Here is a 24,326-nt window from a genome sequence, read left to right on the forward strand (position 1 = left end):
TTAAAATCTAGTTTTAGTAACTGAAGGAATACATTTCACACATTCCAGTAACTGAAGAAGACATTAAAAAAATGTAACTATTTGATAGATTCAAGAGGAATTTAAAAGTTATGTATTTTAATATAAAAGTGAAGCCAGATTTTATGAGAAAGTTCAGTTATTCTTTTTTTTTTTTGAGTCTTGCTCCGTCACCCAGGCTGGAGAGCAGTGATGTGATCTCAGCTCACTGCAACCTCTGCCTCCCAGGTAAAAGGGATTCTCCTGCCTCAGCCTCCTGAGTAGCTGGGACTACAGGTGCACACCACCATGACTGGCTAATTTTTGTATTTTTAGTAGAGATGGGTTTCCCCACGTTGGCCAGGCTGGTCTCGAACTCCTGACCTCAAGTGATCTGCCCGCCTCGGGGATTACAAGCGTGAGCCACCACACCCGGCCTGTAATTTTAGACATTACTTTAAAGAAGAATGTCTTATTTGTCATAAAATTATCATTCTTTAATGCTAAATTAATTGTGAAATTGTTGTTGTCAACGTTCGTTATTTTGCTCTTCCAGATTCTGAAGCTACACAAAAGCTGATTTATATACATTCCTCAGAACTTCTGCAGATTGTATGTTGGCAAAGGAACTTCCTTAGTCAACGCTCCACAGCATGACTAATTTTAAAGGGTTATGGTCAGAAAGGCAAGATATATCAAATAATGATTTCACTGAAGATTCAAGTACCTGGAACCTGAATGATCTCCATTCTGTCCAACAAGGCAGCTGGAATGGTGGCAGTGGTGTTGGCGGTAGCTATAAAAAGAACTTGAGAAAGGTCAAAGGCCACATTTAGATAATGATCGGTGAAGTTATGGTTTTGTTCAGGATCCAACACCTAGGGGAGAACAAAAAACATTTTTAAAAATTTAGTAGTTCCAACAGAAGGCTGCATATAAGTGAAAACACACATGATGTACTGGCAAGGTTGATATTTCTGCTCAGAATAGTTAGTTTAAAAAACAGATAACACTAACATCTAAGCATTATACTTGGTATTCTCTACATTCTACATAATTTTAAAAAATATGTTCAGCGTCAACATTTCTGAAAATGTAATAGCACAAAGCAACAGAAATTACTTTTTTTTCTCTTGCATTGTGTTGATTATCAAGAAATTACTTTCAAGCTTTATTCGAAAATCTGTTTATTAATGATTCACTGTGTGGCCATCCTAAGTCTCCAGTCCTGCAGAACCAGTTTCCATCTTGGGAACACACCCTATCTAAACTGCTATGGGAATATAAAGTAAATGTGTAAAGTCTTTTGAAATTCTCAGATAACCAGTAAAATAATAACCCATATAATCCTTCTCAAACAGTTTCAGAAAGTCTGGTATAAATTATTTAACCAAAAGGAGAATTCCAAATAAGAGTAAACTTTACTATGAGTTAAATTACAATAAAAATTACTATGGTACTATATTCTGATAGAGCAAAAAAAAAAAAAGCATCACTATTTAAAAATGGCTTAATGCAAAAACACTGCCACTTATAATAAGCAAAACATCAATAGCTCTTTTAAAAAAAAAAAAAAAAAAAAAAGAACAGAGTCTCACTAGAATGCCGTCACTGCAGCCTCTGCCTCCTGGGTTCCAGTGATTCTCCTGCCTCAGCCTCGAGTAGCTGGGACTACAGGTGTGCACCACCATGCCCGGCTCACTTTTGTATTTTTAGTAGAGATGGGGTTTCATCATGCTGGCAAGGGTGGTCTTGAACTCCTGGCCTCAAGCGATCCACCTGCCTTGGCCTCCCAAAGTGCTGGGATTACAAGCATGAGCCACTGCACCCAACAACAGCTCTTAGAAATATTTGAATTAGATACATCAGATAATTTACCAGTCAACTTGGAGTCTTAAAATGTGCAACTATACGTTAAAGAGCTTCGAGTCACAGGCACTTATTGCTAAGGGGCCTGTGTAGGACTTTAGTAAGGCACCAATAGCTTCTACATGTTCCAAACCTTAAACATATTAACACTTTCACTTAGGCCCAATTAATATAAACAGGGTTGCCATACATATTCAAAAAGGCAATAAAATGACTAATATAGTCACCAATCACAATTTAACTACATAAGCAGTTTTTCCTACCTTCTGATTCTTTCTGAAGTTTTATTTATTTTCAAAACTAGCCCTAGTTTTTTTTTTTGAGAAAGTATCATTTTGTCACACAAGTTGGAGTGCAAGTGGCATGATCTCAGCTCACTGCAATCTTTGCCTCCTGAGTAGCTGGGATTACAGGTGCGCACCACCACGCCTGGCTAATTTTTGTATTTTTAGTAGAGATGGGGTTTCACCATGTTGGTCAGGCTGGTCTCAAACTCCCCATCTCAAGCAATCCACCCACCTTGGCTTCTGAAAGTGCTCAGATTACCATACCCAACCCCAAGTTAGTCTTAATTCTAGGCCTCATACAAAATTTTGAATTTTGTTAAACATTAATTGTTACTGGAAACTCCCAGAATACAATTCCCAGAAAGCTCTAATTTCACATTTTCACCAGACTTAACAATGTTTAATGTCACTAAAAAACAAGTACTTTCAAGTAATTAAAGAAAACTAATTATGTTCAGTATCAAATTGGTTAACAGTGGTCTTATTGTCTAAAAATTATCTGAAAACTGTTTACAGGTCAGATGTGGTGGCTCACGCCTGTAATCCCATCACTTTGGGAGGCTGAGGTGGGCAGATCACTTGAGGTGAGGCATTTGAGACCAGCCTAGCCAACATGGTGAAACTTCATCTCTACCAAAAAATAAATAAAAATTAGCCAGGTGTGGTGGCACACACCTGTAGTTCCAGCTACTCGGGAGGCTGGGGCATGAGAATTGCTTGAATCTTGGAGGTGGAGGTTGCAGTGAGCTGAGATCACGCCACCGCACTCCAGCTTGCGTGACAGAGCAAAATACCATCTCAAACAAACAAACTCTCTATACATGGAAAATGTGGTAATCTTAGTTAAAACTATTATCTAATGACAAAGACGCTCCCCTTTTGACCCAAACTTGAGTCAGGCTCTTTCGAGTCTTCTGCTCAACTAGGCCGTGAGCCTTTCCTCTGTCTTTGTAGAACCCAATTTGAGCACGAATCCTGCTTAGTCAGGTTAGTGAAAATGTCCCACACCCTTTGAATCTGTTCTCACTCCCAACCCAGTATCTTTTCACCCCGGCCTCTCTTCAGCAAGAGTTTTGTTGTGTCCTTCTAGTGAGATTCCCTCATAACCCCAATGTTTCCTCTTAAAAATGTTCCCTCTACTGACTCCCCACTCATTCTCCCTACCACTGCAAAAGCCCATTGCAGTGTTTCTTATACCTAGTTTCCCAGTAAAGTAATCCTTGCTACCTTTAACAAGTGTCATGAATAATTTTTTAACACTAGCTAAGGAAAAAAGTCTATCCTAAATGGGTCTAATCAAAGGTAGTTCATATATGTTGGATGTGTTTTAGAAATGGCTGTCAGAGCTGAACAAGTAATTTTTTTCTTAAAATTTTAAGACATTGGAGCTTTTAAAAAGTAGGAAAATTAATAAAGAAACATTTCTGAATTACAAAGGAGGTTTTAAAACCTGTATTACAAAATACCTAGAGTATAAGGAGAGAAAATCAGTGATGTCTATTAAAATAAAAACTCTAGATAAATTAAATTTAACAGTTTAATTGAGCAAAGAACGAGTCTCAAATTGGGCAGCTCCCAGAACCAGAATAGGTTCAGAGATACCCTGGCACATGGTCTGATAATATTTAGGGACAGAAAAAGGAAAGTGACATACAGAAAAGAGAGAGTGATGTACAGAAACAGTGGGACTGGTTACAGCTTGGTGTTTGCTTTATTTAAGCACAGTTTGAACAGCTGACTTCCTGTGACTTGATGAAAATCTGTGACTAGTGTAAGAATACTCTATTTACACATCTAGTTAGGCGGCAGTTTACTTTGTAAGAGGAAACCTTTAGGCCAAACGTAAGATATTATTATGTAAGGAGGCAGATTTAGGCTAAATTTGTGCCCAATTTGCCTGCCTTTCTCTTTTCCTTAGTAAAATGTGAAATGAAAGTAAATCTCAGGGCCCCCAACTCACTAAGCCAAAGGGAAAAGACAAGCTGGGAACTGTGTCTCGGAAACCTGCCTCCCATTTTGTTCCCAAATAAGATAGCTACAAAGACAAAAAAAGCTACATACCTCCCTCACAATTCCCCCACTTAGAAATTCCTTGTGGGCCCCAAGATCTTTACCCTGTAACAGTTCTGTTGAATTTTACCCCAGCAATGTAAATTAATAGCTTTATCTTTACATGTACTGGACAAAGGACAGAACTCAAACTCATCCCTCTGCTCACAAGACACAAATGCATATCTGATGGCTTCCTGTGCACTATGTTTATTTTATCTTACACAGAAATACAGATTCACTAAGCTAGATGAATCCGTGACTATTCCTCTGTCCCCCTCTCACATGTGAATGGCTGATCAAAGACTCAAAAGAATGCAACCGTTTCTTATTTACCCATACCTTTTGTCTTTTATCTACCCAGACCATTTAAAATTTCTACCTCTTTCCCCAATATCTGCCCATTCCCCGTGAAATACTGAAGCCCTCAAAATCATCTGTGGAGAACCCTGGCAAACTAAACTTCTAAATTGATTGAGACCTGTCTCAGATACTTTCTGGTTTACCAAAGCATAAAAAGACATTCAGAATTTAAACAGCATCGGAAATACTGATCAATATTCTTGCAGAAAATAATTTCTGGTAATCACTACTCAGACGAAGCTCCAAGGCAAACTGCTGAGTCCATGGAAGGATGAAAATTACAATTAAGAGCTTTGTAGCTATCAAACCTCTGCTTCTTATCCTACCTTCAGAGCAGGGATTCTACTGCCCACATCCAGAGCTTCTTTCAAAAATAATTCAGGCTGTTTCTCCTTTACTCTCCCCAACTAAAAGATTTTCTGTATCAATCCTAGGACTATAATTCCTACCTATGAGGTATGACTGGAAATGGAAATAGCTGTGATACGACACATTCCTAGGAATGTGAAGTCACGGTGGGATGAACAGTGGGAGGAATGTACACTGAGAATCGTTCTTCAATAATAATTTCTGTCACACTTGTAATCCCAGCACTTTGGGAGGCCAAGGTGGGTGAATCACAAGGTCAGAAGTTTGATACCAGCCTGGCCAATATGGTGAAACCCCATCTCTATCAAAAATACAAAAATTAGCCAGGCGTAGTGGCGTGCACCTGTAGTCCCAGCTACTCGGGAGGCTCAGGCAGGAAAATCACTTGAACCCGGGAGGCAGAGGTTGCAGTGAGCCAAGACTGGGCCACTGCACTCCAGCCTGGGTGACAGAGCAAGACTCTGTCTCAAAAATAAATAAATAATTTCTGAAGAGAAGAACTACAGATGTCTGGAGGCAATCCAGGAATAGACTACAACAGAGTTCACTATATATGACTAGGTAACTGTCCTCTTTAGGTATGATATAGTATGATGATGCTTTTTAAAAAGTGTCTATTTTTTGTAGACAGACACTGAAATATTAATGAAAAGATGATGATGTCTGGAATCTGCTTCAAAATAATCAGAGGCTGGGTGTGGGAGAATGGGAAGAAATAGATGAAAGAAGACATTAAAGCTGGGTGATGACTCCATAGGATTCATTATACTTCACTATACTATCTTCTCTGCTTTTGCTGTGGTTGAAATTTTCCACACCAGAAAACAAAGATAAAATAACATAACTAAAATCAGCTCTGAAAGCCACACACAATTAATACTATTATGATACTGTGAAATATACATTTAACTTTCATCTGTTTATTTCCTAGCAGGCAACTCCTAAAATCCTTGGAATCAACAAAGTGGTTAAGTATCGTTTTATACGCTAGTGACTGTCTGGTGGCCGGCACTCCCTCTGTAGTTTCAGGATGGGGGCTGGACACAGGGAAGACCAAGGCATTATTAGAGGGCTGAGGACTTGTCAGTCCCTCACCCCAACCCCTGGGGAGGGGAGAGGGGCTAAGAGTTGAGTTGATCATCAATGGCCAGTGATTTAATCAATCATGCCTATGTGATGAGGCCTCCATTAAAAACCTGAAAGGACTAAGGTCAGGAGGCTTCCAGGAAGGTGAATATGAGCACATCCAGGTGCAAGGAGGCTGGTGGACCCCAACTCCACTGGGATGGAAGCTCCTGTGCTGTTTGTTTGTATTCTTTAAAATACTGTTTCCCTGAGCTCTGAGAGCTGCTCTCGCAATAAGCAAACCTGAGAAGGGGCTTGTGGGAACTCCAATTTATAACTGGTTGGTCACACGTTCTGGAAGCCAACTCACGACTGGCATCTGAAGTGGGAGGCAGTCTTGTGGGACTGAGTGCTCAACCTGTAGGATCTGACGCTGCCTCCATGTAGACAGTGTCAGAATTGAATTAGAGGACACCCAGCTGTTGTCTGCTACTGAAGAACTGTTTGCTTGGCGTGTGGAGAAAAACCCCACGCATTTGGTCAGAAGTGTTCTGTGTTATAAGAGTGCAGCAGAAGAAACTGAGTTTGCTTTTCCTCTATATCCTCAACTACAGAAATTAAACCAGTGATAAAGACAAACTTGAGAAAAGTGTTCGGGACACAAAAGAAAAAGGGCTTTAGAGCCACGTAGGGGATAAATACGGGAGAAATTAAGAGATGCAATTCATAGCTAGTTGATATAACCAAAGAAGAGGTCTCAGTAAATTACAATAGGGAATAATTAAAGGAATAAAAATATTCTAGAAGGCCCTGACACTATGGATTGAAAAGCTTTAGATTCCTCCTCCTGTGCAACAGAAATGACGATGTCGTTAGAATAACACCTATAGAATTTTCAAGCAAAATTATCACTAGTTTAAAATATTTTACAATCTTGAATACATCTAACATATGTAACATATATAAGATATGATGCATAATAACAAAATGAACAGTTGTGAACCTACTACCCCATTTGTGAAGACATTTGTTTATCTATTTAGACCAATGGTTATAAAAGTGGAAAATGACCCCACCAAAGTGGAAGTAGAAAATATTAGTATTTGTATTTATCTTTTTGATTTACAAATACCAGAAAAAATTAGCTTGTAAATATTTAATATGTAAAATGGAATTGATGTCTTCACTTGGTATGCATATCATTTATGTGAGATATTCTGAGAGAAGAGTACAAGTTCCATAATGTCAAAGGCCGCCTGTGGTGCCCTCACTTATCTGCCTTAACTGTAATTACAGCACATTGCAGTCCATGTGTGCTGCCAAAGGAAAACATCTTGGGTCCCCAAAATCACTAGACTAAAGGAAAAAGTCAAGCTGGGAACTACTTAGGGCAAACCTGTCTCCCATTCTATTCAAACTCACCCCTTTGCTCACTGTGGCAAATGCATTATCTGATTGCCTCCTTTGGAGAGGCTAATCAGAAACTCAAAGGAATGCAACCCTTTGTCTCTTATCTACCTGTGACCTGGAAGCCCTCTCCAGCCAGTTGTCCCACCTTTCCAAACCAAACCAATGTTCGCCTTACATATGGTGATGGATGTCTCAGGTTTCCCTAAAATATATAAAATCAAACTGTGCTCTGACCACCTTGGGCACATGTAATCAGGACCTCCTGAGGCTGTGTCATTGGTGCGCACCCTCAACTTGGCAAAATAAACTTTTTAATTTAACTAAGACCTGTCTCCAATTTTCTGGGCTCACAGTGCCTAACATTACAAATGGGAGGAGTGGCTTAAAAAGATTCCTGCAAAATATCATTGAAAAGGGTATAGGCAAAGGTATGAACCACAGGAAAATAACGAAGTTGACACTTTTGTTTCTATAATAAGTTGCGATTGACATATTATGAAGTAAAAACAATTATCTAATTAGAACACAGTGCTTTCACCGAAAATATAATTATCTTTTAAAATCGATTGTGTTTTACATAAAGTACATGATATTAGCACACTGGTACATATATATTATGTATCTATTGTATATACCTTTGTTATGGACTAAATTGTGCCCCCTCAAAATTGACAGAATCCCTAACTCCCCAACTCTGTCTCAAATGCAGTCAGGGTGAAGACTGCATTTGGAGACAGGGTGTTTAATAAGGTAATTAAGGTTAAATGAAGTTAAGAGTGGGCCCCTAATCTAATACAACTGGTACCCTTACAAGAGGAAGAAAGAGATTCCCCCTGCCGCCAGGAATGCATGCACACAGATCATCTCGCGAGGACACAGCCACAAGTCCGTTGTCTGTAAGCCAAGGAGAAAGGCCTTAGGAGAAACCAGATCTATAGACACCTTGATCTTGGACTTCTAGCCTCCAAAACCATGAGAAAATAAATTTCTGTTTTGTCTTTAAAGCTACCCAGTCTGTGATACTTTGTTAGGAATGTATTAGGAGCCTAATACATTCTAATTTTATTTACATATATATTACTATATGTTATATTTAAATATATATGGGAATATATTTTCAAAATTTTTTACTGATGACACATATGAACAAAACATATTGAGGCTACTGGCGCAGACAACTAAGAAGCCTTCTCAAATATAAAAGGAATTCAAAATACAACTCATACACAAATCTTCAAATCAAGTAACCTGAAGATATATTCCAACTGAACAAGTGATAAACCAAAATACAAGGATCAGAAGCATGCAGTGAAATCATTCAGTCACAGAATCAAAACTAAATATGGGAGGAAGCACGTCTATTATAGAATGATAAAGTAAGAAACTGAAAACATGCTCCTCCAGAGAAGCAATGAGAGCACTAGCAAAAATTGTCAAAATCAACTTTTTCGGAATGCTACATATTAACTTCTAACAATTTCAGGAGTGCTTAGTCGAGAAAAACAGCTGAATCACAGTAAACGGAACAAGCTTTGTGATATTTTAACGTGCTTTACACTCATCCCTTTCTCTCAAGTTCATGGTAGCTTGAAAACCAACAGCCTCATAAGCCAGTAGCTGTGAAAACCGGTAGCCTAGCAACCTTGTAGGGGGTAGAAAAGGATTACTATCCTTCAAAAGCCCATCCCCAGAGGACTGTCCCTGTCTGGCAATTCCTTGGAAGACCTCCGTATCCTTAATTAACTTAACTCAGAGAACACTCTGTGAGAACAGTTTTATCCTTAGGACATCTGCCAGAAACAACCAGTGGCAATTGTTTAGCACTGCAGCTGCCTAGGCAATGATACTAGTTGGGACTAACGAGAGGCTGACCAAAAACTTAAATGGAAAAACTGGGAAATGAGATATTCACAGGGGCTTTGAAAAGCCTTCACATACACCTGGGAATCCAAAATTTCATGTGAATGTGCAGGTTCTAAGTATGTCCAGGACAGACCCAAGAAGGCCCAGAAGCTCATGTTTAGCAGACACAGGCTCTGCAATAGCAGGAAGTGAAGGCTAACGTACAACTGCAAACCATCTGCCCAAGTGTGAAAGGCCCACTTCAATACTTACATAAGAACCCCTTGGGCAAAGAGTGGGAGAGCTACTGTCCAAGTACTTAAGGAAATCTCTGGTCACTAGCTGACCGCTAAACAAACTGAGCAACTTCAGTGGCCACACATTAACAAATAACACAGACTTTACGGGATGAAACCAGAAAGTCACTAAACAAATAGCAACAACAACAGTACAAAAACCCCTTAAGGGTATACTATTCAATTATATATTGGATTATATTTAATATAAATATAATATCCTAAATATTCAGTTTCAACAAAAAAAATATGAGACATACAAAAGTATGGTGTAAACACAGTAAAAGAAAGAGACAGCAGCTGGGTTCAATGGCTCATGCCTATAAGCCCAGCACTCTAGGAGGCCAAGGCAAGCAAATTGCTTGAGCTCAGGAGTCTGAGTCCAGCCTGGGCAACGAGGCAAAACTCTGCCTCTGCAAACAAATTAGGCAGGCTTGGTGGTATGTGCCTGTAGTCCCAGCTACTCGGGAGGCTGAAGTGGGTGGATCACTTGACCCTGGGTAAGGTCGAGGCTGCCATGAGCCATGAGTGCGCCACTGCACTCCAGCCTGGGTAACAGAGCAAGATGCTGTGTCAAAAAAGAAAAAGACAAGTCAATGGAAACCATCCCTAAGGAAGACATGTTGGATTTATTAGACAGAGATTTCAAATCGGCTATTAGAAATATGCTTTTAAAATATTCATAATATAAATTTTTATATTTATATTACAAATATGAATATTATTAATATCAAATTGGCTACTATAAATATGCTTTAAAATATTTATAATCCATGTAATGCCACAGCAAGGATTGACTTTGAGAACACTATGTGAAGTCAGTCCATTATAAAAAAATAAATACTGTATGATCCACATAGATGAGGTATATAGAGTAGTCACTCATAGAAACAGAAAAGAGAATGGTAACTGCCAGGGACTGAGGAAGGGAGAAAGAAATGAGGAACTGCTGTGTAATAAGTATACAGCTTCACTTTAACAAAATGAAAAGGTTCTGCAGATTGCCTGTACAACAATGTGAATGTGCTTAACATTACTGAACTGTACGCATAAAAGGGGTAAAAAATAGCACTTTTTCTGTTATACGTATTTTACTAAAATTAAAAAAACTAAAAGAAATTATGTCTAAAGAATTACAAGAAAGTATGAGAATGATGTCTTGACAAATAAAGAATATAAACAAAAATAAATAATAAAAATTTAAAAATAGAAACTTTGGAGTTGAAAAATACGGTAATTTGAAGGAAGGTAGGATTCAAGGAGAAGAAATTAAAAGAGAGGAGCTTTGGACCACATCATTTCCTACAAGGAGCAGTCAATGAACTTTGTTCTTCACCCAAGGTACAAAAGAGGGCCCTTTAATCTCTTCCTTTGGCTCTTAAAAGCAGCAGTAATTCATTAATCAGATTCACTGAAATGCTTTTAGAACAACTGTAATTGCTCAGATGTTCCTTTCCTTTCTGTACAAGGATATGGTGTGTGTAGTATACAACTATAAATGTATAGGACGATTACATAATATGAAATATAACACATAAAATATAAATATTAGTCAATGATATTAGTGAACATGTGTAAGAAACACTGAGATGATCTTGCAGGATTTCACCTCCCTGGAACTCAACCCCTTACTACTGTTTCAGCTTTCCTACCACCTCTGCCAGCCAATCCCATCTTCTTGGGAACCTGGCCTCCCTATTGGCTATTGCACACCTTTCAACTGCCTGCTTTGTGACATCATTCTGTCACCAAGCCTACTGCCACCTGGTAGAATCTTGGGGTAGATATGTATGATCACAAGTGGCCAGTGAGCAGTGTGACCGGTAGCCTTCATACTGGACACACAAACTCCTTGGCTTCAGTCACGCAGACATCCACTAGGATCGTCTCTTCATCCCTTGTATCTACAGTTGATGTTTCTTCTTCTCTGACCATGTCAGGTAAAGAGAGAAACTTTCTTGACAGTTTTTCATTTGACTTCTTTCCCCCTAACTTTAGATTTCTTTACCGTATAGTCCCAAACAGCTTGGAATAACAGGGAAGGTTATTCCTTCCCTCACTAGAAATGGTTATTCCTTCCCTCACTCATTCCTTCCCTGCACTAGAAATCTAGAGACCTCATTTCAGTTTTGCCTTTGACATTTACAAGCTGTGTGACTTTAGAGGACTCTTTTCTTCTCTCACAAAATCTGTTTCCTCATCTGTTACATTAGGATAATAGATTGATTATTCCTTCTGGCCCCTTTCTTTTCTCTTTTTTTTTTTTTTTTTGAGATGGAGTTTCGCTCGTTACCCAGGCTGGAGTGCAATGGCGCGATCTCGGCTCACCGCAACCTCCGACTCCCGGGTTCAGGCAATTCTCCTGCCTCAGCCTCCTGAGTAGCTGGGATTACAGGCACGCGCCACCAAGCCCAGCTAATTTTTTGTATTAGTAGAGACGGGGTTTCACTCTGTTGACCAGGATGGTCTCGATCTCTTGACCTAGTGATCCACCCGCCTCGGCCTCCCAAAGTGCTGGGATTACAGGCTTGAGCCACCGCGCCCGGCCGGCCCCTTTCTTTTCTAATGCTGAGTCTTAAAGGGCACACGTAGAGAAAATGAAAGCAGACACTTTTTGAGCGTGTTTCTTTCAACAGAAACAGAGAGAAAACCTAAGTGGCATAGAAAACTAGCAACATATTCTGAGGTGCTTCATGTGTTATACTCTCCCTCCACTAATATTTCAACTTCACTATTTTAAATTTAGTGATGTTTTAAATACTCAGCCAGCCATGGTGGCTCACACCTGTAATCTCAGCCCTTTGGGAGGACATCTCCCTAACTAATATTTCAACTTCACTCTTTGATATTTAGTGATGTGTAGTGATGTTTTAATATTCAGCTGGGCACTGTTGCTCCCGCCTGTAATCTCAGTGCTTTGGGAGGCCGAGATGGGAGAAACACTTGAGCCTAGGAGTTCCAGACCAGTCTGGGCGACAAGACAAGACCTCATTTCTACAAACTTTTTAAAAAATCAGCCAGGTGTGCGGGCATGCCAGCTACTCAGGAGGCTGAGGTGGGAGGATCAGTAGACTGTTTAAGCCCAGGAGGTTGAGGCTGCAGTGAGCCATGTACGCACCACTGGACTTCAGCCTGGGTGACAAGGTGAGACCCTGTCTCAAACAAACAAAAGTAATATTCACGTTTTGGAGATTCCTATCTGAACTAGATGGAAAGAGAAAATGAAGACTACTGGGTTATAAGGAGGCAAGATATCCTAGGGTAAGGAATTTGGCATTTTAAATGAAAGAAGAAAGACCGGGTCCCCTACACTTACCCTTGGGATATGCCCTGGAGAATGACACAATGATTTAAAGAGCAAAAACTACACTTTAAATTTTAGAAGAAAAGCAGAAAGACAACAGAGCAAAATCTACTCTGAATAGGGCAAGATGAAGTTGGTTTTAGCAAATGCTTAGATCAAGAAACTAGGAAGGAAACAGGCTAGAATAAAGTATCCCTAGAAAAAGCAGCTTATCAGAAGTCACATTCAGTTGTTTTATTTCTTTTGCGTTTTTGAACAGAGATGACACTTGGCAGCATTTAATATCAATATTTTAGAAATGTGTTTTAGGAATGATGCTTCCAGGCCGAGCACAGTGGCTCATGTGGCAATCCTAGTATTGTGGGAGGCCGAGGCGGGCAGAACACTTGACGTCAAGAGTTAGAGACAAGCCTGGCAAACACGGTGAAACCCGGTCTCCATTAAAAATACAGAAAGCTAGCCAGGTGCAGTGGTGTCTGCCTATAATCCCTACAATGAAGGTGAGTACAAACAGCAAGAAAGGAGAGGAATAAACACAGTATTGAAAGGGAGGATCAAATCGATAGCTGAGCGGTAAGTCCATGGATAGGCAGAATTTAAGTCCTGAGACTTCAACCACTATTCTTGGGCATTGCTCTCCATTTTCAGAGTCTATCTAAGAACACCTTTTCAGTGGGAAAGTTGAACACTACAATGGCCATCTATGCCACACAGAAGAGAGTCCCAAGAGATGCCACACTTTTTAGTGGCCTGGCTGATCAGTTCCCCTGCACCAGCACTCTGTAACTTCCTTCCCTAATCTATTACTTTAGTGTCTCTGGAAGGCACTTCAGAACTCTTATTTTCGCAGGGACATTTTGATTTTCCTTAACTTACAATAGGATTTAAGACCTTGTGCTTACAGGTCCTCTCCAAAACAAACAGACTCAGAATCTGGGCTTGCTTATATATTTCATGAGGAAGGGCTCCACTCTCTCCCCTAGTATATGGTGTAAAGGGTGTTCTTATTCCCTCAGCAGAGAGGAGAGAATGGAAAGGACCCTATATGAGAATATGAGGCTTTATAAAACATCTATTTAAAAATCACTTTCGCTTTTTATTTGGCTTACAACAACCCTATGAAATCCAAAGAAAGCCAAGAAACAATCACATCAAATGATAACCAGTAAGAGAACAGTCACTGTCTATCCCCTAATGCAGGGTCTTGTCCATGGTCATGAAGAAGAGCTAGTAGAAATGCCTTGCCCATGTTACAAAGCTATCCAATTGCTGCATTGGTGTGTAGGGGGAGCATCTCACTTACCAGGGATTGACTTCTTCCTTGATTCCTTTGTAGTGATGAAAACTTCCCTGGGGATGGATACTTCCCTGGGATTGCAATCTCCAAGCCAGACATTTTGTCTGGCACGAACTTCAGAATTCTCCAAGTCCTGCGGTAGCAGAAATACCCAGATACTTGAGAGTAATGCAACACCTGACCTTGGCGACATTTCAACGACAGCTCCAGTCCAGAGTCCAACTAATCTCTTGACACTGTCTCCGGCTCCAAGCCAGGACAAAACCGAGAATAAGAATTTGGATGAGATTAAAACCAAGCTTTCAAAGCCTCTAGATGCCTACCAGTTCCCAAGAGAAAATCAAGAGCCTCCACTGCTTCCTTTAGAAATCCCTGATAGCCACCAGCTTCTGTCCTGCATTGATCCCCTTGGCCAAGAGGAGCAGCCTGGTTCCGAAAACACCAATCTGAGAAAGAACAGCCTGAGTCTTGAGGGCCAAGGGATACTCGAAAATGGGATGGAGTCTAGCAGTGATCCTGCAGACATCACTACATTGGTGGAGGATACTCCCCTCCCCTCCAGCTTCAGTTCCTTACAAGAGCTTGACCAACCCTCTGCAAAGAAAGCCAAAGATCCCAATGCCATCAAGGTAAATCAGGTGCAGGAAAAGTCAAGCGTCAGAAAGGGTCACTCTCATCAAGTCAGGAAGAACAAGCATAAAGCTGCCGAGCCTATCCAGGGTGCTCCCAAGGACAAAATCCAGCCAAAGGACACAGAGAGCCTATTACAGGGAGAAGTGACTGTTCGTGGTGCTACCACCAGTGACGGCGCTTCTGTGAACAAGAGCAAGCATTCTAGCAACAAACGTCACAGACCTCACAACAAACCTCACGCATCCAGCAGGAGCAGCACAACTAAGAGGCACGGGCAGGAGAAGACCAAAAGGAGCAGAGAGAACAGCTCCAAAAGATCTGAACACAGTGAGGAGTCAGGGACCAAAGTCAAGGTAGAAGAGAAGCAAGCCATTCCCAATATGAAGCGCAAGAAAGATCAATATGAGCTTAGCCGAGACACCTTCAAAAAGCCACGAAGCTCCCTGGACGTGCACGTGGTAGAGTCCACGCAAGTTTTCCATGCCGTGGGGAAAAAGACCAACAAGAAAACTGGATTCTCTTCCTCCCGGACTCTGGGAAGCTCAAGCAACACCCAGAACCCTCGGCCATTCTCAGCTCTCAAACCATGGCTGGATACCCGACGTGAGGGGAAAGGCCCGGAGAAAACTCAAGTCAAGGCCCAGAAACTGGATGATAGTGCTGAAAAAGAGTGTCCATCTCCATCCCAGTATGAGTTGCCACCACCTGGGAAGGTCAAGTTGATACCGTTGCCCTTTCTGACCCTGGACAAACCTCAAGTTCGACGTGTTTCTCGGCGGCCACACCCTCCGGCCTCACGTAGGCCTGCTGTGGCTTGCCCTGCTCCACCTGGTTCTACTAAGTCAGCTCAGTCGACTGCAGTCAGTCTGTCCCAACCGGCTCCTACCAAGACATCTGTGACAGGTCCTGCCAGACCAGCTCAGCCCATTTCGACCAATGCAACCCAACGCGGTTCAGCCAATCCTAACCAGCCTCCTACTGCCTCTCAGTCTGCTGCTTCTAGGCCAGTACCCTACAAAACATCATCTTGCTCTTCTTTCCAGCGGGAGCCTGTTTCCACTGCTGTGACCAATCTCCAGTCACTGGCCAAGCCTCAAAATCAATTTCTAATCCAAGACTTCAGCTTACCACCCAGGCCATGGAGGGCACCTGACATCTCTGGGCCAGTAGTGTCAACGCCCATCACAAAAGAGCAGAGGCCAGAGCATGAGGCCATGAAGAGGAAGGCTCAGCAAGAGCGTGAGAATGCTGCCAAAAACACCCCTTTGGGGAAACTGCAGTTCTTCATCTAAAGGGAAAAAGATATGGAAATTTCTCAATACTATGGCTACAGAATCTACGAGTTGCTGAGACTGTTGGTCTGACTCTGGATACCAGCTGGTTTTCCAAATATATAGACACATAACAATTTATTTATTCTGATAACATACTTTTCAAACGGAATAATCAAATCCATTAGGATTAATAGATAAGTAATAAAAAGGCTTTTAAGTTTTGAGATGCTGTTGACTGTAGGTTTTCTTTGGTGGGCTAGGGATCAAAGGCTGCCTTAGAAGGAATTATGGCTGGGCAAGGTGGCTCATGCCTGTAATCCCAGCACTTTGAGAGGTCAAGGTGGCTGGGTCACCTGAGGTCAGGAGTTTGAGATCAGCCTGGCCAACATGGTGAAATCCATCTCTACTAAAAGTAGCTGGGTGTGGTGGTAGGTTCCTGTAATCCTAGCCTCTCAGGAGGCTGAGGCCAGAGAATTGCTTCAACCCGGGAGGTGGACACACCTCCACGCCTAGTTACTTTTTTTGTATTTTTAGTAGAGATGGGGTTTTGCCATGTTGTCCAGGCTGGTCTCAAACTCCTAGCCTCAAATAATCTGCCCGCCTTGGCCTCCCAAAGTTCTGGTATTACAAGCGTGAGCCACCACACCTGGTCTAGTTGTTCTTTAAATAGTTTGATTCAGTGTTTTAGTCTTTCCAGTGGGCTGTGGCTGTGCTGCATGAAGTTTCCATTCAGTGTCTAGGACTTGAGACACTTGAAGACACTACGTGAGAGACGAACACCACAGCATTGTTACTGTGAGTCATCAAAGGGAGTTCATACCGGGGAATTATCTCTTTAGTAAGGTGTGGGTCACTTGGGCTGCCCTTTCTGTTTGGATAGGGTGTGCCTCTACCCATCCTGTAAATGTGTCTACAAAAATCCAAAAAGATGGTTTTTGTACAAAAAGATGCCCGGTAGCCTCCAGGTGCCCGTGGCATTATGGTGAAATTAACTTGCCAGTTCCTGCATGAAGAGTCCCCTTGACGTTGTACCCTTGAACAGGGGCAGGGTCCAGTTTTAGTGCACGAAGCATGCACTGACGGATCACATTTTGGATGACCCGTTGCATGTCTCGGCCAATCAAGTACTCGTGCAGGCACTAAAGGGTTGCATCTCTTCCGTAATAGATGCTTGGATGGAACTGGCTCACTATATCTTTAAGGAGGGCACTGGGAGCCAATATGATGTATTCCGGATTACATTTCCAGCTGGATGGGCCAGGGCTGGGGATGTGAATCCCCATTCCTTGGCTCACTTTAAATCCCCTTTGGCAAGGTTGGAACTTGGTCAGATCGACACGAGGTATTAGTGGGGTTAAGAAAGCCTCCAAGTCCAATATTTCTGTGGCTTTCTTGGCTGGCAGGTTGGCAGGTTGATTTCCTTTGACTATTCGGGAGTCTCCTTTTTGAATGGCTGGGACAATGGATGATAGCCACTATTGGAAGGGGGATTTACAGATTCTTTTTATAAAATTTGAGATGGAATCTTTCTCTGTCACCTAGGCTAGAGTGCAGTGGTGCGATCTCAGCTAACTGCAACCTCTGCCTCCTGGGTTCAAGCAATTTTCCTGCCTCAGCCTCCTGAGTAGCTGGGACTACAGACACGTGCCACCACGCCTGGCTAATTTTTGTATTTTTTAGTAGAGACAAGGATTCACCATGTTGGCCAGGCTGGTCTTGAACTCCTGACCTCAGGCGATCCACCCGCCTCGGCCTCCCAAAGTGCTGGGATTATAGGCGTGAGCCACCATGCCCGGCCTTGTAAAGATTCTAATAAGGCCAAAATATGTGAAACATATTTGATTTCTTTATTTTTGCTAGTCAAAAGACCTCTCTCTACATGGCTCCATGGTCGTGTGACACCAAGAAAACATATTCAGAGTCTATATAAATATTCATACTCTTTTTTACACAATTGGAGGGCAAATGCATAAGGGCACCTCGGCCTACTGAGCTGAAGTGCCTAGCAATAAGGCTTTGGCTTCCTTAATTCCTTGTAAGGTATGACCTCAAATCCAGCATGATGATGCCCATGGTCCATGAAGCTGCTTCCATTTGTGAACAGTCCTAGTTTGGAGAGCAGCAGGGGCTGATCTGCCAGGTCTGCTTGCCTGGGAAAGATCAGCTCAATAGCTGGAAGACAATTGTGTATGGGGTCTGGCTCCTTCTCTGGAGATATTAAGGTAACAGGGTTAAGAACCAAGAACGCCTTTGACTTCACCTCTGCATTGTCAAGGTGGATGGATGACTTGGTGTTTTCCCAACTTCTCAGAGGTGAGCCAATACCCACCTTTTTGCTCTAAGAGAGGGAAGATGTGATGTAGTGTGTGGACAGTGATGAGCTGACCTAGAGTTAGCTTTGCAGCCTCCTGGAAAAGGTTGCAAGTTGCAGCCACTGCTCGGAGGCAGGGGGACCAACCCCTGGCCACCCGGTAAAACTGTTTAGAGAAATAGGCAGTCAGTTTTCAGTCCGTTCCCAAGTTTTGAGTTAGGACTCTCAAGCCCATGCCTTGTTTTTTGTGCAAAAATAAATCAAAGGGCTTTCATAAATCTGGAAGGCCCAGCACAGAGGCAGTCTTTAACTTTTCTTTGGCTTTATTTATTTTGTTACTTATTTTGAGATGGAGTTTCGTTCTTGTCACCCAGGCTGGAGTGCAGTGGTGCAATCTCAGATCACTGTAAACTCTGCTTCCTCATTTCTCCAGCCTCAGCCTCCCAAGAGCTGGGATTATAGGCGTCCACCACCATGCCTAGATAATTTTTGTATTTTTTAGTAGAGACAGGGTTTTGCCATGTTGGCCAGGCTGGTCTCGAACTCCTGATCTCAGGTGATCCAACAGCCTTGGCCTCCCAAAGTGCTGGGATTACAGGCATGAGCCACCGCACCTGGCCTCTTTGACTTTATTAAAAGAATTTTGGCATGCTGAAGTCCAGATCAGGGGCTCCGATTTTTTTCCTTTTAGAGCCTCATAAAGGGGTTTTACCATAAGTCCAAAATTCAGAATCCTAATTCAACAGAATCCCACCATTCCTAGAAACCGTTGCAGTTGTTTACAGGAGATGGGGACAGCTATCCAGGCGATTGCCTCTAGGTGGCCTGGGGGAAGGTTTCTGTGCCTCTTGCTCAGTTCAGACCCTACATATTTTACTGTCTTTTGGCATATCTGGCCTGTTTCCACTAGGAAAATCGGTGCTTTGCAGCATTTTCAAGGAAAGCTCTGAAGGTCTTGCAACAAGGATTTCATCCACATATTGTAAAAGCATTCCTTCTGTCAGCCGAAGTCCCCTTAAGTTCCATGCCAAAAATTTCCCAAAGATTGTGGGAGAATTTTCATTTTTTAATTTATTTTATTTATTCATTTATTATACTTTAAGTTCTGGGGCACATGTGCAGTTCGTGCACGTTTGTTACACAGGTATACACATGCCACGGTGGTGGTTTGCTGCATCCATCGCCCCATCATCTACATTAGGTATTTCTCCTAATGCTATCATCACGGTTGCTGCTATCACATTGTCTTTTATTGCATCTCTTCCCATTTATTGAAAATTCAGAAAGCATTCAATTTCTTGTTTAAGCAGATTCTGCTAACTGAGGTGAAACACATCCCTTCTGCATCATAGGCCCAGATGACTTCAGCAAAGAGGGAAGGACTTTGATAATGGAAGTCACATGTTAGGATGGTGAAGGAAAAAGTTAGAAGGAGTGGCTTGCCTGATGGCTTCGTGAAGCCTGGATCAGTTACCTCCAGTTTAATTTACAGGATGAAGAAACAAACTTCGATGTTATCAAAGAGTTCTTAGGTTTCTACTTCTATGTGATTAAACCTAATTCTCACTGGTACTGTCGGCTGCCCTACTTCCTCCCCTATTCCTCCCCTCTTTATTGGGAAGGAAATAGAGTATGTGCAGTAACCTGTCAGCTCACACAGCTAATAGGCAGCAGAAAGTCTTTCACCCAGGTATTTCTGGCTCTGAGCTTGAGTTCTTTCCACAGTACCAAGACATGTGCTGACTCACATTGTGATAAGTGTAGCATGGCACGCCTGATAGGAATGTCAGCACAAAGTGCCAAAAGCAGGGAAGGCTTCTGGGGTCGGTGAGTAGCTTCCCTGGAGCTACACTTTATTACAAAAACAGAGGAGACTGTCTTAAACCAATTCTTTCAAATATAAATAAGAAAATCTCAGCTCAAACTAGACTATGCAAAATGGGAATTAATTGGTTCAAAGAACAGGGAAAGGTAAGGATTTGTTAGCTCTGTGCACAGGTGGATCTAGGGATTTCCCAATATTTTTATTCTTATTTTTTATTCTTCTATCTCTATCCATTTGCCCTTCTTTACTCAATGGGTTGATTTCATTCTCTCCCACAGCAGTCAATCTTTCTCCATCAGGCAGAGGGAAATGACCTTTAATTGACCCAGATTCACATTCTCTCAGCTTAACATGCCAAGCCAGAGAGCATGCATCTGTCTGTATCTGTATATTAGTGCTATTGAAGACTATGAGTGACACTATCTATTCCTGGAATGATCGCTATAGCTGTGAAAGGAGGTACCAAGATTGACTAGCTAGCATAGAATGGGTAGTCTTGGGGCAAAGGATAGAAACTGACATTTCCATTGGAATGGAATGGGGAAAGAATGGTTCCCTAAGGAAAAAACAGAAGAGCAGGAAAAACAACATATGCTCATTCCAGGAGCTAGTGAATGTTTTTAAGCATGGGAGTAGCAGGATGAAACATGAAACAAGGGAGAAACAAGAAAATAATAAACATAGACCCACTAGGCAGATGCATTGGTGAGTTAAAGGCGGTGGCTGTCTAATCAGAAAGGGAGTAATACAGGACTTAACCTGAGGGAGAATAGTAGAAAAATAGTACCAGCCCCATATGCACTTCCAGCGATGAGGGAATAACAATGTCTAGACTTACTTTCCCACCATAAACAATTAGGAAACTGTACAAAATATCCGAAAAATCTGTTTTCAGAGATTAGACAATTCACAACAAAAGACTGTACTGGCTGGGTGCGGTGGCTCAGGACTGTAATCTTTGGGATTACTTTGGGAAGTTGAGAAGAGCAGATCACTTGAGCCCAGGAGTTTGAGACTAGCCTTGGCGCATGCCTGTAGTCCCAGCTACTCAAGCAGATGAGGCATGAGAATCGCTTGAGCCCAGGGGGGCAGAGGTTGTAGTAAGCCAAGATGGTACCACTGCACTCCAGCCTGGGCAACAGAGCAAGGCTCTGTCTCCAAAAAGTAAAACATAAAATAAAATAAGACTGTGGTTCCTGAGAGAAGGGAAATTAATAAAGTGAAAAATGAGGTGAAGTCCATGATCACTCCTGCTTTCTGTCTAGGGTTGATTTCTGGTGGCACACGGAAGGGAATCCCAAGTAAAACACTATAGGTATTGTTGAATCGAGGAGATACAGGTTGGATTTTAATGAGGTTAAGGGAGCCAAAATTTGTGATGTGGAATGTGAAGGAGGAGGAATGAGTTATTTTATCATGGAGCTATCATAAAACAAGCTCCAAACATGTGCATGAGGATTCCTCTGAGTCTTTGACCAGATATCAAACTGCATATGATGAGACTCCATAGAGACGAGGAAAGGACAAACCCTAAGGAAAGAATAATTACTAAAGATACATAAGCCAGGTAATGCCCATAGCTCATCCTGGGCCTAGAATTATTCAAGTTCTCACCAGCAAGAGTAGAGAGACCTCACTGAATTCACATGGTCTTTAATAGAGGACCAAAAATGATTAGGTATTATTAACAGTGCTAAATCAATACTAGAATAAAGCCAGGTAGATAAAGAAGCACCAACACTTTGAAAGAAATATTTTAAAATAAGCCTCAAAATAATTAAACCAATCTCCAAGTCACTTAACTTCCTGCCAGAACAAAGTTCAACAGTCTTTAAAAGATCATAGCAAAATGTAGTACTTAATGATACAAAATTTACAAATTGAGGTTTGTCAGGCTTGTCTCATCATGGTACATGCCTATAGTCCTGGCTACCTGGGAAGCTGAGGTGGGAAGATTGCTTGAGCCCAGGAGGCTGAGGCTGCAGTAAGCCAAGATCATGCCACTGCACTCCAGCCTGGGTAAAACAGCAGGACACTAACTCAAAAATCAATAAATAATACTTTTTTTTTTTTTTTTTTTTTTGAGACGGAGTTTCGCTCTCGTTACCCAGGCTGGAGTGCAATGGCGCGATCTCGGCTCACCGCAACCTCTGCCTCCCGGGTTCAGGCAATTCTCCTGCCTCAGCCTCCTGAGTAGCTGGGATTACAGGCACGCGCCACCATGCCCAGCTAATTTTTGTATTTTTAGTAGAGACGGGGTTTCACCATGTTGACCAGGATGGTCTCGATCTCTTGACCTAGTGATCCACCCGCCTCGGCCTCCCAAAGTGCTGGGATTACAGGCTTGAGCCACCGCGCCCGGCCAATAATACTTTTTAATTTAAAAAATAAAACAAGAAAAAATTAATCCATGGAAACAGACCTAAAAATGACAGAACTTATGTAATTAACAAACAAAGGCATTAAGAAAGCTTTTGTAAGTATGTTCAAAATGCTTAACTAGTTAAAAGCACAAACAACGAGGAGAAAAGTGGAAGTTATTGTTATTAAATAGAAATATCAGAAATGAAAAACGCAACAGATGTTGCAGATGAAAATATGTAATTGAAGAAGTAACAGTAGTAACTAACCAAAATAAGGCACAAAACAAAAATATAAAAATGAACAGTCTTAATATCGTATGGAACAAAATCAAACAGTTTAATGTACACATAATTGGAGCCCCAAAGAAAGAGGAAAAGAAGCACAAGAAAACTCTGAAAGAAACAATGCCACCTTTTTTTTTACAAATTTGGTGGAAATCAGAAAAAGAGCCAAAACATTCAACAAACTTCAAACAAAATAAATATAAAGCAAAGCACATCAAGACACATCTTAATCAAATTCCTGAAAGTCAGAGGAAAATAATAGACTCATTGTGTACAGAGAAACAAAGATAAAAATAATTTCAGACCTTCATCAGAAATCCAGAAATGAGATAACATCTTTAAAATGCTAAGAGAAAAAAATAACTGTCATCTTAGGATTCTATACACAGTAAAAGTATATCTCAAAAATGAAAGCAGGCCCAACACAGTGATCCACACCTGTAATCCCAGTACTTTGGGAGGCCAAGGTAGACCGATCACTTGAGATCAGGCAGTGAAGACTAGCCTGGCCAACATGGTGAAACCCTGTCTCTACTAAAAAATACAAAACTTAGCTGGGTGGGGTGGCAGGCATCTGTAATCCCAGCTACTTGGGAGGCTGAGGCAGGAGAATCACTTGAACTCAGGAGGTGGAGGTTGTAGTGAGCCGAGATTGCACCACTACACTCCAGCCTGGGTGACAGAGCAAGATCCCATCTAAAAAAAAATGAAGGCAGATAAAAACATTTTCAGAAAAGCAAAATCTAAGATAATTCATCACTAGCATATCTACACTACAAAAAATATTTTTAAAAAGTGCTTCAGGCAATGGAAAATTATTGAAATGAAAGCTTGCATATAAACAAAAGAATAAAAGTGTGAGAGACGGTAAATATAAAATACTTTCTTTTCACTTTTAAGTTTTATTAAAGATAATTGATGGAAGCAAAAATTATAACAAATATATTTGAGAATTCATAACATAAAGACATAAAATATGTGCACAAACTATGAGGAGAGACTGAAGTATATTATTGTAAGACTCTTATATTGTTCAGTAAATGATATAATATTTGAAGGCAGTCTGTGATGTTGATGTATATTTTATCTTATGTTTCATTTTTCCTTTTTTTTTTTGTTTTGAGACAATGTCTCACTCTGCTGCCCAGGCTGGAGCACAGTGGCATGATCTCAGCTCACTGTAGCCTTCGCCTCTTGGATTCAAGCAATATTCCTACCTCAGCCTCCAAGTAGCTGGGACCACAGGTGCAAACCACCATGACCAGCTAATTTTTTTTATTTTTAGTAGAGACAGGGTTTCACTATTTTGGCCAGGCTGGTCTCAAACTCCTGGCCTCAAGTAATCCACTCATCTCAGCCTCTCAAAGAGCTGGGATTACAGGTGTGAGCAACTGTGTCTGGCTACTGATGTGTATTTTAAGCCCTAAAGTAACTATAAGAAAACTGTTTAAAAGATATTTAGTTAATAAGACATTAGCAGATAAAAT

General features: G+C 41.4%; 1 protein-coding gene and 1 long non-coding RNA gene across 2 annotated transcripts in view; one reads left to right on the forward strand and one right to left on the reverse strand.

The window, feature by feature from the left end:
* Positions 1–787: 787 nt before the first annotated feature.
* The window catches only part of LOC110567488 (uncharacterized), a 28,249-nt gene continuing 4,710 nt past the window's right edge, over positions 788–24,326 (reverse strand). Inside the window, exon 3 of the long non-coding RNA XR_010344826.1 lies at positions 788–875. This is a non-coding gene — a long non-coding RNA (uncharacterized LOC110567488). The remainder of the gene's footprint in view (positions 876–24,326) is intronic.
* LOC135277223 (uncharacterized protein C2orf78-like) lies at positions 14,172–16,073 on the forward strand. Its single transcript, XM_064383002.1, has one exon. The coding sequence runs from the start codon at positions 14,190–14,192 to the stop codon at positions 16,071–16,073; it is 1,884 nt and encodes a 627-aa protein (XP_064239072.1). The 5' UTR covers positions 14,172–14,189.

This window comes from Aotus nancymaae, unplaced genomic scaffold, assembly GCF_030222135.1.
Source record: "Aotus nancymaae isolate 86718 unplaced genomic scaffold, 86718_ANA_hifiasm-v0.15.2.pri h1tg000030l, whole genome shotgun sequence".
Lineage (NCBI taxonomy): Eukaryota > Metazoa > Chordata > Mammalia > Primates > Aotidae > Aotus > Aotus nancymaae.

Excerpts from the sequence above, each read along its gene's own strand:
- LOC135277223 (XM_064383002.1), top strand. The coding sequence starts at position 14,190 with ATGAAAACTTCCCTGGGGATGGATACTTCCCTGGGATTGCAATCTCCA.